Source organism: Geospiza fortis, unplaced genomic scaffold (assembly GCF_000277835.1).
Source record: "Geospiza fortis unplaced genomic scaffold, GeoFor_1.0 scaffold147, whole genome shotgun sequence".
Classification (NCBI taxonomy): Eukaryota; Metazoa; Chordata; class Aves; order Passeriformes; family Thraupidae; genus Geospiza; species Geospiza fortis.
This window is the reverse complement of record NW_005054372.1, coordinates 3,485,676-3,499,857: the sequence shown is the minus strand read 5'-3', so window position 1 is coordinate 3,499,857 and position 14,182 is coordinate 3,485,676. Positions and strand designations below refer to the sequence as shown.

Sequence of the window (14,182 nt, the reverse complement as noted above, 5' to 3'; positions counted from 1 at the left end):
GTCGCCGCACCGAGTCCGGGGGAGAAGCAGCTAACCGGGAAGGGGATTCTCTTTGTGCGGGGCGGGGCTCTGCCGGGATGGAAGGCGGCAGCGCAGCTCTGCCGGGTGTTCGGGGTGTCGGAGCGTGGGGGCTGCAGGCGGGAACCCCGGCCGGAACCCCGGCCATCCCTCCTGCCCTGCGCTGCTGCCGCCCCTGGAGCCAGAGTCCCGCAGCCTGGCGTCTGCCGCTCCCGCAGCCAGCATGAATATTTCATATTCGGCTCCGTCGGAAAGTGGCTGCCTTTAAACACGCAGGGCCAAAACAAGATGACCTTGATAGAGCAGTTTGTGTTATTGTAGGTTCAGTTCTGCCGTGCTGCTGGTGCCTGGGGAGGCTTGGGGCGTGTGGGAAGTCCCACAGCGCTCTCCTGGGTAGAGCAGTCGGTCTTTGAGCGCTTGCTGTGGGTTCTAGAGGGTTATTTGTGTCTCTTGGCAGAGATTGTTGAGGATCCTTTTGTAGGTTGTCTTGTCTTTTTGAAGAATCGCAGAGAATCACCACAGTCAGAGCTTCTTGCATCTTAACTGCAAAGCTGGCAGGTTCCACCCAGAATTAAACTTGGTTTCAGGAGGCGTGTTTCTGTGGGTTTTCTTTGTTTAGTTTGGATTATTTAAATCAGTGCTTTAATCTACAGCACGCTCTTAATAGAACATCTTCAAACCCTTGTTCAGCTCTTGTGAACAGCTAAAGGCGAAACCTGGAAGAAAGCCTAAATGATCCCAGTGATAAGGCTGTATTTTAAATTGTAAACGGTCAGCTCATCCTAAGTTGATCCTAAAATTAACTTGCAACCATATCAGGTTAGTAACCCCTAATTGCAGCATAGCATTTAAACAGATCCTGAGTTATTTGTACCTGTGAGAGATTAGAGTCTGGTTTAAAAGGAAAAGCTTAAAATGAGCTATTGTGTAGCTCAGCCTATTGCAATATGCCTGTATGTGCAAATACTTGCACTTGCTCAGTCAGCAGATACTCTTAATATGAGTTTGTGGAGGCTTCAGTGTGCTTCATTGCTGTATCATACATTGTGCTCTGAAATTGCATTCTCTTCTCAATGGGGTAAAAGATAATTTTCATGAACTTTTGTTTTCTGTGAATGATTTTTGGGGGCGGGGGACTGGGGTAGGACGTTTTGTTTTGTTGGGTTTTTTAAAATTTTCCCTTGATAAAAAGCAATCTTGTAGATAATATCACAAGAGGACATTTTTATTCTTCTTTGGCTACCACTGAAAAGGATGAAATTGGTACAAAGGAATCATACTTGTAATCTGATCAAATGTGCCACTCCCATTTTTGTGCTGGTCTGGCTTTTTTACTGTAGGGTAGTGCTGAGTAGAGCACCAGTGAATACTTGCTGAAATGCCGGGTGGGCTTTGGCTCTTCTGAGAGGTTTGCGTAATTGTACTGATGTGCTGATACTGTAACTAGCATCCATATTTAGAAATAAAACATTTTCTTAACCAAGAAATTCTTGTAAGGAGATGCATAGTGCTGATCTGGGGAACTTTGTGCTTAGCTGAAAGGGATTTCCAAATCAATTTAGGTGTTCAGAATAAAATTCCTATTGCAGCCCAGTGTGGACCTTCTTTTCTCACTTTCCAAAAGCAATTTTGCTCTCCAGTTGGCTTTCAGTGGAAGAAGACCCTGAATATAATTTTCATAAGTGAAAATTTAGCAGCTTTTCTGGAACTTTTGCTATAATAAACAATGGGTGCATATGTTTTAATGTCAAATTCTGAGATGCTTTAGCTAGTAAGAGAGGTTAATATTTGACTATGTTAATTTGTGAAAAAGGGCTCATTAAAAAATCAGTCTCTTAATAGAAACGGGGAGAAAGAAAAGCGATTTGCTTCATTGCTATCAGCACAGTGGATTTACTCTGCAGCTGGTGCAGCTGAAGCCCATTGTGATGGTGCTCTTACACACTGGTCACTCTCAGTTGTTTGCTGGTGCAAGTGACCAGTGTAAGCCTGTGCTTTCTGAATATGCTCTCTACCTCAGTACCTTTTTTATAGTATTATTTTGCCTATTTTCTTTCTGGAGGTTTTTTTAGTGAATGTCTTCGTCAGCATGAGCACTGTCCCTTTACTTGACAAAGCTAAGTACTAGTCCATAGTTTAAATGCATTTTCCTTTTTTCTTTCCCTTGTTTTCCAACTGATGTCATGCATAGCAGTATTAGCTGGTATTAATGAGCCAGACATTCCAAATTCATGACCATGTTTCCCATTACAGCAATGTAGTCATCATAGGATTGATTGTTGAGGCAGTGCCCAGTTAATAGACAAGGAAAAATAGGGATTTTCTGTGTCCTGAGGGCTGCACAGATCTATACCCATGAGACCCATGGAAGTAGTTTGAACTAGGGTTGAACTGTACAACACAGAGTGGAAAACCAAGGCTATGTTGATCCACATTCATTGCATCATGTCTTGTTTTCATCCATCGGCTTTTTTAAGGTGTGATTGGAGACAACCTTTCTCTGGAAGGGGTGGATACTGTTTTAGTTGCTGAATGAAACTCACTCGTTGGAAACACTGTATCTCATGCCCAAGGAACTTTTGATGAAACGGAGAGGTTAGGTTGAGAGAAAGAAAGCAGAACCATCTGAGGAACTCTGTGCTAGCAGGAAAAGGTCTATGGCTGAAGCACTCTTCATAGTGCTCATTGATAGCATACATTTGTGTTCTTCTAAATTTTATTTTAATAGAAATGGAATAAAAAAGTGCATTAAAGCCTTTGAGTTTTGGAAGTGGCAAGAATCATTATAAAGTTGAATGTAGAAGTAACTGCATATAATATGGATGTGAGTTTTCCTTAGGACTGTTTGACCATATTTGTTTGTGTATCACTGTTACTTTGCATATTTAATGTTTGCTGTAATACTTCAAGCACTGAAGTACATGGAAGTTGTGTAAATGTTGTTTTATCCCATTAGGTCATGGGTTTAGTATACTTTCTTTTAAACCAGTGTTTGTAGGAAAAGTAAAAATAAAATGTTACTTGAATGCCAAGTCTTCTCCTGTAGGTCAGGGTGACGCAGTAATTATGGGTAGAGGGGTCTCTGAGGGGCCAACACTCCTCTCAGGACAGAGTCTGCTTAAACCAGGTTCTCAGGGCTCATCCCCCTGAGCTTTGAATGCTTTCAATGTCAGGAGTTCTGTCACATCTCGAGTAACTTGTCCCAGTGCTCGCCTCCTCTCCCTACAAAGCCATTTCCTCTGGAGGCTGAGCAAGCCTGCTGCTCTTGGCCTCTCTTCCTTGGCATTTGCTCCACACCCTGGCATCTCGATGCCTCTTTGCTAGCCTTGCTCCAGTGTGTCAGTGTCTGATTACAGACACAGGTTAACATGTTATGCTCTACTGTGGTTTAGGATTGTCCAAGGCATTGGACCAAGTGTGTTCTTTCTGTCTAACACTGATTTTAACCTTTTTTTCTCTCCCCATTGTTGAGCTGTTGCATATGAAAACAGCTTGTGTAGGAGAAACCTTACAATGAAATTTTAAGACTTGGAGCTTGTGGTCATTTTTTACTTTAGTTTGAAAACTGTGTAAATTACAAAAAAATGTAAATAGGTCCTATTTTTGTAGCTCAGAAAGTACCTGCTGTTTGTAAACTCCTTCTTAGTAATACTTTCTAAAAGCAGGTTGTCAGCTAGAGGAATTTAAGATGTGTTTACAAACAGAAAGAATGGAAAAAACCATCAAGATTCACTCCTGAACATAAATTTTGTTGGTGTTTTCCAGTGTTGAGGTTGCTCTAGTTGAAAAGCTTCAAAGGGACTGTAGTAGGGCTGAGATGTGAAAGCATTGTCTTGAAAACTTTTCTAGATCCCTTTTTAAATTCTCAAGTGCATCATCTTGGTGCTCTGCACTCGTGTAAGTTTCCCTGTCTTTTTCTTCTCTAGGAATATGAAGAAAAAACTGGACGAGCTCAGAGACCACTCTCTCCTAAACAGAATGTGAGGAAGAATCTTGATTTTGAACCACTCTCCACTACAGCACTTATTTTAGAGGACCGACCAGCGTAAGTTCTGGAAGTGCCACAGTGAGGGTCTCTTTAAAACCTAGCAAGTATTTTCTAATTCAGTGTATTTGCTTACTCTAACCTCAACAGATAATTTAAAATCCAAAGTAGATTTTTTTCAGACTGGTGAATATGAAATTGGGGTGATCATGAGAAAAATTATTCAAACAGAAGGAACTTTATATTATAATAAAAGCAATGGCCTTTTGTGAAGGGAGTTAATTAGGATAGCAGAGCTTTAGTTTTGAGTAATTCTACCTCCTTGACATGATTAAGGGATTTTTATTTTCCGTGAGATAACCTAAGCACAAAAACAAAGCTGGTATATGCTAAAGAAATTGAGAAGCAAGAATACAATGTCCTGTTTACTCAGAGAAAGGCCACACCTCCATAAATAATGAAACAGTATAGTGATTGCTCTGCAGGGAGTTCAGCATCACATTTTAAGGGTTGTCAAGCACTTGATGAGTTGTTTCATACCTTTTACTGCAAGGAGATTTTTGCATATGCAGAGTGACTCCAAAGCGATTCACCAGCAGCTGCTTTACCGTGTTTTTCTCCTGAATTACACAAATTCAGTCATGCTTAGTCAGTTTATGATTATGAATGTGAGCTGGCTTTATGGGCATGACATCTGCATTTTTAGTATAGCTGTGCATTGGTGTGAAGAACTGACATAACAGATCTGTGTTTTCATCAACACAAACTTTTATAAAAAATGTTCACATCAAAGTAATCTGATTGTAGGGTTACTTAAGGAACTTTCTGGCTTGGCTGATGGACTGTGTGGCAAGACATTGGGAGATGTAGAAAAATGTAAGAGTGATTATTTGTTATAGCAGGCTTTATTATGTCCAACTGGAAACAAAGTGTACTAGGTTATCTGTTGTATTTAAAACTTGTCTGTTAAAAATCTCTTTTTTGTGGGATAATCTGAGTAGTACAGTGTTCAGACAGATAAAGTTAGTGTTACATTACAGGGAATGTTCAGATTTTACTTTCTTTCCTACTGTTGATAGAGTGGGGAACTTGTAGCAGAAAAGTATTTTTAAAATTGAAGACAATTGAAGCATCACTTCTTTCATCTAATGGGAAAACTGCTCTGGACAGCAGTGCTGTTAGATGACTCCTACTAACGAGTCTTTTTTTAATTGTTTGCCTACACTTTGTATACTATTTTTTATGTTTGCCTATTAGTCTTTGAGTATTTTCCTTTTTAAGACTTCAGACAGAACCAGTGGAGTGAGATTATTTTTTTTTCGAAATACCCGCTCTTGATTTCACACTCACTTGTAGGGCTTAGGTAAAAACTTCACAGTAAAAAATCAATAAATTAAAAAATATAAATAAATAAAAATATTCCACAGTGCCTCTAGCTTCGACTGGAAAAAGCATTACTTGAACTTTAATAGATACTAAACACCATCTCACATGTATGTTGGCAATGTTAAGACATAGAGCCAATAATTTGTGTGGTAGAATTTAAGTTAGCAATACTTGACTTCTTTCATCTGGTTTTCCTTTCCAAACTTCCCCTAACTTAAATAATTTCTAAAGACTTGGATTTAAAAAAAGGATGCAGATCGATTTACCAAAGTGATGCTGGATAAAGAGTAGATTGGTCTCTCTGGTTAACAAACCAGCATTTCACCAAAGTGAAAATTTACTTTTGTTTTTCTACTAACAACCTTGATTTAGAAAAACACTCATGGGCCTGTGTGACATGTTTATGTGTACGTTACAGGCACTGTGATTACATAAATAGTAATGCATGCTAACTGTCAATGGGGTTGGGGGCTGTCAGCTGCCTGATGTGTGGCACCTTACAGGAACATGAAAGTGAATTTTTGCATAGCTTCTCTATTAACCAAAGATATAAACTGTTCTAGGAATAAAATACAGTGTTCTACAGTACAGAAGAACAAAATAGTTAGTCATTTCCTGTTTTGATGTTTTGCTGATGCTGTAGTTGTAAGAGATACGTATGGTTATGTTCGTTACAAATAGGATCAGCTGAAAGGTCCTGTGTTCTGAACACGTGCATTGTATGGCAGAGCCTTAACCACAAACCAAAATGATTTGTTAGTATTAATAAGTGGAGGATATTGAGGATGGCTCCAGTGCCGCTTGTTGCTCTAGAAGAGAGGGGAAGGAGTTGTCTTCAAAATAGAAATGGGATTTCAGAGAGCAGAGGGGAAGAGGCTGGGTCAGGGTGTCATTATGTGTGGGTAAAGAACGTTCTGTATGTAACTCTTAAACAAGATGAACAGTAAGAAAGAGTACAGTCCTGTATCTTACCAGTTCAAATCAAAAGCAGCTTGCTTTGTATATACCAGTGTATTCTCTTTATGAAGATCAGCCTGTGGGTTCAGTTGGTTTAATAATAAAAATGCTGAAATTACCAAACGTAAGGAAATTACTCAGCGTATTTGGTGTATAAACGTAGTCTTAGCTGGTCAGTGTTCTTCCCTTCTGCTGACTCTGGCAAAAAATAGATTCTTTCCAAGGATCTGTTGTTCTGCTCTTTGACTGGATATTTTGACAGGAAGCAGAGTGTGCTTTTCATTTAGAAGTGTCTAGAATTTTATTTAGGCAGTCATGCCAACTGTAAATATTATTTTTTTTTTAGGAACCTTCCTGCAAAACCAGCAGAAGAAGCTCAGAAACACAGGCAACAGTACGAAGAAATGGTGGTTCAAGCAAAAAAAAGAGGTGATGGAATTTCTTGTCTTCAGAGTCGAAAAGTATAGGGGTATTTTCTAAATGTGGAATGCACTTGTGTCAGTCTGTTGCTCTGTAATGTGAAGGATCTCTGCTTCCTCTCAAAGAAAGATCATTCCCAAGAGAGAGGAGCAAAGGTAGTTCTCTTGAAAAGCCCAGCCCCAAGCTGAAAAGAAAATGGTCCTAGAATCCAGCAGGAAATAATTTTTCAATCCATAACTCTTAAATGAGTGACATCTATTTGTGGGTTTAAAAACTTAGTAATATATTGAGGTAGATTGTTGGTCAAATTAGTGAAGACTGGACTTGAAACTGCAGGATATTTGTCAGCTTCATGCTGGAAGCAACCTGTTCAGGCTGTAGTACATAAACACATAATTTTCCACACAGGAAAATGTATGTAGTTATGTTCATTTGATAATCTCTCACTTAAAATTTACAGCTTTCTCAAGGATTTGCTAATAATTTCTTGCCTGATATTTTTTGCAGAAGTGTCTTAGTAATGCTGTACCATGACCATGAGGTAGAGGTGATGGTTGTGGTTTCTTTTGGCTGATATTTTTGACCATCTGGGTTTTCTAATTCAAAATAAGCGTTGCAATAATAGGAGATTCGGACTTGGGTTTTGCATCTAATGGGAGCTACTGGAAATACATTTTTCCAGCTGGCCAGACCCTTGAACCGTATGAAACAGTGAAAAGGACATATAAACACAGGACTTAACTGCAGAATGCAAATGACACACTAATAGAGGTATCCTCCTGTGATCTTGAACATCATATACCTACCAGTGAAGTTCTAACTTCATGTGACTCCCGTTCAGTATATCTGCTACTCTATGTGTAGTGTAAAGGACTTCCCCTGTTCTTTCTCTGCCTGTAGGGTGGGTGGATTGGGAAAAGTGGGATGATTGTTAGGTGATGGACCAGGTCCTTGTGCTGTCTTCATTGAACTAGAGTATGTCATTCTGTCCAGATAAATACCATGACAAACCCATTTTCCCTGAAGCCACTCCAGATGAACAGCTTTGCAGGGTGATACATTGTCAAGATGTCAGGAGATCAAAGACTGTAAACATTCTCTTGTTGGTTAGAGAAAAATTGAAAGCCTGCATTTCAGCAGGCTTGCAAAGAGCTTGTGTCAGAGCTGAAAACATTATGAGGCAGTTGCTATGGTTCTGCTCAGGCAGTTTATGTGGGGCTTTAAAGTGGATCCATCAGGTAAAATGTGTCCATTCCAAAGACCTTGTTCATGGTGCTGCTGTTCTTCAGTGAGTTCTGCTTGCCAGGTGAGCACCTCCTCATACTGTAGACAGCATGCGAATGCACACCCATGTCCTGCTGTAGAGACTGCCTGCATTTGTTTAACAAATTTGCCAGTGGAAAAAGCAAAAATTGATAATGCAGGAAGAAATAGCGAGTGAAAATTCAAACTGCAAGGTGCATCTAAACTAGACATGAATTTTGTTTTCTTCTTAGTGAACTGAAGTTTTCCATTTGGTATGTGTAACATTTAGATTATCCATATGTAATGTAGCATCAGAAATGTGGCTCTTGTGATTTCATGACAGTATACCTAAGTTGTAATAGAAGAATGAAAACAAAATAAAAATTTGTTTTCATTTGGCCTGTAGTTTTGAGTCTGCCATAAAAGGGGTGGGGCTTTATTAGGAAATACTCTGACCTGTTCTGCTAGGTGAGGCTGTTGACTGACTGAGGTGTTAATTCAAAGTTAATAGTGTGGTTAGATTTGAAGAGTCAAAGTCATACACTATCCAGTTCTCATTGTCCCATCTGTGGAAAATGAAACTTATAGTTCCAGTTTGTTCTTTATTCACATTTGCAATCACTGCTCAGCTTGCTGTGTGCTTGGGAAATTTTCAGCATTTGAACAGTCCACTGTACTTTAGGGTGAACACAGTGTGCCTTACATGGTTGCATAGCCATGACTAACTGAATATTTAGTTTCTGGTTTTATTAACTTAGAAAGGAAATTCCTTTTTTGCAGAGCTTAAAGAAGCCCAGAAGAGAAAGAAACAACTGGAAGAACGCTGTAAACTGGAAGACAGCATTGGCAATGCTGTTTTAACTTGGAACAATGAAATCTTACCCAACTGGGAAACTATGTAAGACAGTATGTTATACTGAGTTTTAATTAAAATTGCAGTGTATATCCTGAAGAGAATTTGCAAAGTTAGGAAGCATAAATTTTAAATGGTCTTGGAAGCTTTGGTTAGAAAATTGTTCTTGAACAGCTACAAAAGAAATAAGCAACATCTTTATTTCTACAGGGTGGTTGGAAGCGATGCAGTGCTGAATCTTATTACTTGTCTTTAATGAAAGCTCAAGATACTCAGAAACTGTGAAGCTTTGAGGAGTGATTTGTGGTAGAGAATGTAAAAGCATAAAGCATAGTACTCGAACATTATCCATTTATCAGAAATGAGCTTTCCTTGACTGAGCTGTTAGTGTAATATCAGTGTAGATTGAGGTATGTGAATGGTTTATGAAGCCTCTTTAATTCTAGAGTGGTATATATGCTGGGATAATCAAATGATGGAAAAGAGAAATAGGGGAAAAAGTTATTTATATTAAGTGCTGGAAGATTTCCTTCAAAGACATGGCACAGCCAGTTGATAAAATACCTTGGTGATCTTTGCTAGTAATCTTAAAAGAACCAGCCCCCAGTGCTCCAAATACAACCACCACAGCATAAACTGTAAACCAACAGCACTCAGAACTGCAATTTGCTTAATAATGAAATTCAGTTATCCTGAGAATATATATTAAAAAGACTTGACAGAATTTGTTGGAAAATGTGTTTCTGGAGAAGTGAAGTATAATAAACTGAGTCTAAACAAATTGTAGATTTACATGTTTGTCCTTAGTATTTGAAGATGCATCTTTTATGCTTGCTGTAAAAATTAGGTCACCTTTTCCTTTATTGGTTTATAAAATCAGAAGTTCCCCAATGTATTCACTGGTTTACGTTTTAGTTTTCAGAATCTGCTAAAGGATAAACAGATTGTTGTGGTTTTACCACTTTACATTGGTGCTTAGGTGCTATTTTGTTCCTCCTCCTCCTGGGCTCTCAGGTTGCTGAACACCAGCTGCATTCATTTCAAAGCCTGTTTGAGACATTTAAAATGTCTTTCAAGCTCCCACCTAAAAGTTAATCCTTGTCACATCTTTGTGCAATTTCCAGAGGCACAGAACTGCAAAGATAGGTGGGAAGCTGCATGTCTTTGCACAGCAGGGTGATGGCAGAGGGCAAACTTTGATAACTTGTTCCTGTATTTAAGTCTGGTATGGAGCTGTCCAGTCCTTAGCATAGGCAGTGGCATAGGTGTGGACTTCCTTTCCATTTGTTTCCTTTTTCTCTATGATTTTTGCTAATCAAGTGTGGCTGTATGTATTGTGATTGCTGTGCTTCTGTCAATATAAAGCCATTACATTGGAAGGAAAAAAGATTTCCTTTGCAGTTCAAAGCAAAATAGTACTAAAGAATGTGCAAATTGTATTTTACTCTTGGGCCATTGATGTTCATTTTGGTTTGAATCCCATCAGCAGTGATAGGATATTTGCAATTCAGCTGGCAAAGAGATGTTTCTTAGAATGACCTGTTTTACTTTGAGCAGGTGTTGTTCGCGTAAAGTCCGAGAGCTGTGGTGGCAGGGCATTCCCCCGAGCGTGAGAGGCAAAGTCTGGAGCTTGGCCATTGGAAACGAGTTAAACATCACCCACGGTGAGGCTGCTGTTCTGTAGACATTTCTCACAAAGTGAAATAGCAAGGGGACATTCTTGTATCTGTTGTGGTGTGGGTGTGAGGAAATGTTATCTAATTATGCCTTTTTGTGCTGCTTTGATGTGTTTTGTTCAAAAATACAGCATCTTTTAATCTTGTAGCTGTTCTAGGACTGCTGCTGTGAATTGTCTCTGAGTATTGCTGTCACTGTCTTGCTTTGATGTTGGATGGAGATGGTCATAACTAATGGCTTAGGTTTTTTTTCTTTTTGAAACAAAATTGTTGTTAATTTTGAAATGCCTATGAGTATGTGTATAGTGTGCTTCCTTTGATTTGAAGTAAGACGACGGGTTTGTAAGAGATTAACAGACTCCTGGCAAGATTTGTACTTTGATTTGTGAGCATAGAAATAATCTATTACTTCTGAGTCCAGAAAAATTCAGCTCTGAAAGACTAACTTATGTAATAAATTCCAACATGGAAATGGGGTAGACTGTCTGTACTTCTGCTGTATTGTGCTGCTTTTCTGTGCATTGCTTAGTTACCTTGGGTATAGTTCTTACATAATTTGCTAGACTTTCCTAATTATCCATTTGGACTGTAATTTTGAACATCAGCATTCTGCAAGAAAAAGCAAATATTTGAATGTAAAATGCAGTTTAGATTGCCTTTCCTTTCACTTAATATGAAGTTACAGGTGAGTGGAACGCATCTTTCAAAACTGTAACCCAATTAGAAGTTCTGCTACTGTTAATGCCTAGGGCAGCATTGTCCATGTGGTGGGTGGTTAGTGGACGTGAGCATGTACTATAGTGCATATAATATATTGTGTGTATATATATATATGTGTATATATATATATGTGTATATATATATATATATATAATAGTGGACTTGGTTTTGTGTTTTTCTTTTTCCAGAACTGTATGATATTTGCCTGGCTCGTGCCAAAGAGAAGTGGCGATCACTTAGTACAGGAGGGCCTGAAGTAGAATGTGAAGGTATTCTTTTTGTAACTTATTTCTGCTGTGTTATAGAATAAGAATTTTGTAAACTAGTTCCTTAAAATGAAATTACATATTTTAAACAAATAAAAAAATCAGCATATATGTGTATATATATATATATATATAATAGTGGACTTGGTTTTGTGTTTTTCTTTTTCCAGAACTGTATGATATTTGCCTGGCTCGTGCCAAAGAGAAGTGGCGATCACTTAGTACAGGAGGGCCTGAAGTAGAATGTGAAGGTATGCTTTTTGTAACTTATTTCTGCTGTGTTATAGAATAAGACATTTTGTAAACTAGTTCCTTAAAATGAAATTACATATTCTAAACAAATAAAAAAATCAGCCATAAAGTTGTGTTCTGGTAAAAAGAAAATGTCTTTGTGAAAGCCAGGAATAGCTGTATTTTTCTCAATCAAATTCTGGTGTTGTACAAAAGTGTTGTACACACTTGTTTGAGTTTTTTTTATAAACAATCTCTGGGTACGGTCCTTACTTTGATGTAAATTTGTAGGAAAACTACAAATAGTAGTTTGGGGATTATCAGTGGAATTAATACTAAAATACTTTTCTGCATCTGTAGTTTTGGGATTGCAATTGAGGTTAGAGCAGAAAACTGCATTTTAGTCCCTTATTACAACTTTGAGCTCAAGTCATTGGTGTGTTTCAGAGAGCAGTAGGGATTTTTTTGCAGATGAAGTAGTTTGAGATTTACTAATTGAAAGAGTTGACTGTTTTTGAGAGATTAGGCAGCTACATGCAAATAATTGAAATTGCCTTCAGTAAGTAATTATACTAAACAGAGAAAAAAAAAGGACAACATTACGTACTGGCATTTATAAGCAGGAAAATATTTTTGATTGGAAATTCCCACTTTGTTCCCTTGAGATTGTTTATATCTCAAATAAGATAACACCTAGTATGTTTCCAGCTTCCTCTTGCACTTTATTTTCTGAAGTGTAGATGCTCATGTGATTGATGCTCATTGTCTATTGACAGCTTGCTCAGTAAACAGCAGTAGGTAATTCCCAGCTATGCAGAACAGACAGAATACCAGTAAGACATCTTGATACCAGAATGAAGACTAATGCTATAGAAATATACTTGGTGCAGGATCTGTTTCAGTTATGGAGAGTGTATTACAGTATCAGTTACAAGATCTACAAAGGCTAAATAAACATGAAGCTGAAAGGAGAGTAATAGAGAAAGGTGGCATCCATCACAGGCTGCCACTTTAGGACTTCTCTCTTCCACCACAGCTTTTTCACAGAGGCAGCTACTTCAGGATCCACTGGGAAGCCTTGTTGGTGGTGAGGAGTCACAAGTTAACAGGCTTGTATCTGTCCAATGATTTGTCAGCAGATACACAAAAAGTGCCTGACCTGCCTTGCCCTGTATCTTTCCCCACTTCGCTTCAAAACATATTGAGGGTCACTGGGCACTGTAGGGTTTCTCTAAGTCAGGATGTACTTTGTGCTTAGCCTGCCTGCTGAATTTCAAGAATTGCTCTGTCTGTAGCCTTATTCCCTAGCATTCACATCACAATACATCAAAAACTGTGCAAAAGGTAAACCTTACTGGAAAATAAAAACAAGAGTGAATGTTCACTGAATGTTTGTAATAAATGTAGTAACTTTGGCTTTTGCAGATGCTGGGTTTTCTGCAGCTGACAGAGAAGCAAGCTTGGAGTTAATAAAATTGGATATCTCAAGAACATTTCCTAGTCTCTGTATATTCCAACAAGTAAGCAATGTTAACTTTTGTCTTGACATGTTGAGGAAAGTAGGTTTGCATAATCTGACCTGTCCCTTGGTTGGAATAGGCTGAAGAGTTCTGAATGAGCATGCATCTTGAGAGGATAAAGTTCCTAGAGATTCTGGAAAACTAGAAATAATCTAGGGGAGAGTAACATCAAGGTGCATACAAAACCCCAAACTGTTTGGTAATCTCTGTGATTTATCTAACATAGTTCATGCTGGTTTCTGTCTGATGAAGTGATGCAGGTGAGTGTTCCAGAGTCAGTGAATCAACATTGCTAGTTATGCATACACAGTGAGAGAGAACATCTCAAACAAATGGGACTGGTTGACCTTTTTTGGTTTGATGCAAAACTGATTTAGCTTGTATTGTTTTGGCGTGCTCACCAACGTGTGCAAACCGCTTTTGGTTTAGTGACTCAGTTTAATCAGATTTTGTTCTTCTATGCACAGATTTCAGCAGCCCTCTAAAAGGTTTAGATTGTGATAAACCAACAATTTTAGGCAAAATCTTCTCCCTTTGGAAATTCTCAGTCATTTACAGTACTCAGTGCAAGATATGGCAGCTGTTAATACTCAGTAATGGGAAATTCTTTTTTAGCTGTACATGTCCTTCTCAAAATGCTCTTTCTGTGTTATGGCATATTGTTGTTTTGACTGTTTTCTTCATGGTTGACTTTTGCCTCCAGTCTCAGAGACAATGATGTGGTTTGCATTATTGTTCTACTTCCTTGGCACCATTGCCAGAGTGCTGCTGAGCTGTAAGGAATCTCCTAGGCTTACATTCCTACTGTATAAGTATTTAATACCTAATCTATGTATTGGATGAACTGTATGCATTTATAATAAATGGGTTTGGAGAGTTGTTTCATTCTGTTAAAGCTAAAGTTA

At 38.4% G+C, this 14,182-nt stretch overlaps 1 protein-coding gene across 1 annotated transcript in view; it reads left to right on the top strand.

Moving 5' to 3' along the window:
- The window catches only part of TBC1D14 (TBC1 domain family member 14), a 31,915-nt gene that overhangs the window by 421 nt on the left and 17,312 nt on the right, over positions 1-14,182 (top strand). Inside the window, exons 2-7 of the mRNA XM_031060084.1 lie at positions 3,945-4,063; positions 6,693-6,775; positions 8,792-8,909; positions 10,422-10,528; positions 11,449-11,529; positions 13,183-13,277. Of these exons, the coding sequence (XP_030915944.1) occupies positions 6,751-6,775; positions 8,792-8,909; positions 10,422-10,528; positions 11,449-11,529; positions 13,183-13,277 (426 nt within the window). The 5' untranslated portion in view covers positions 3,945-4,063; positions 6,693-6,750. The remainder of the gene's footprint in view (positions 1-3,944; positions 4,064-6,692; positions 6,776-8,791; positions 8,910-10,421; positions 10,529-11,448; positions 11,530-13,182; positions 13,278-14,182) is intronic.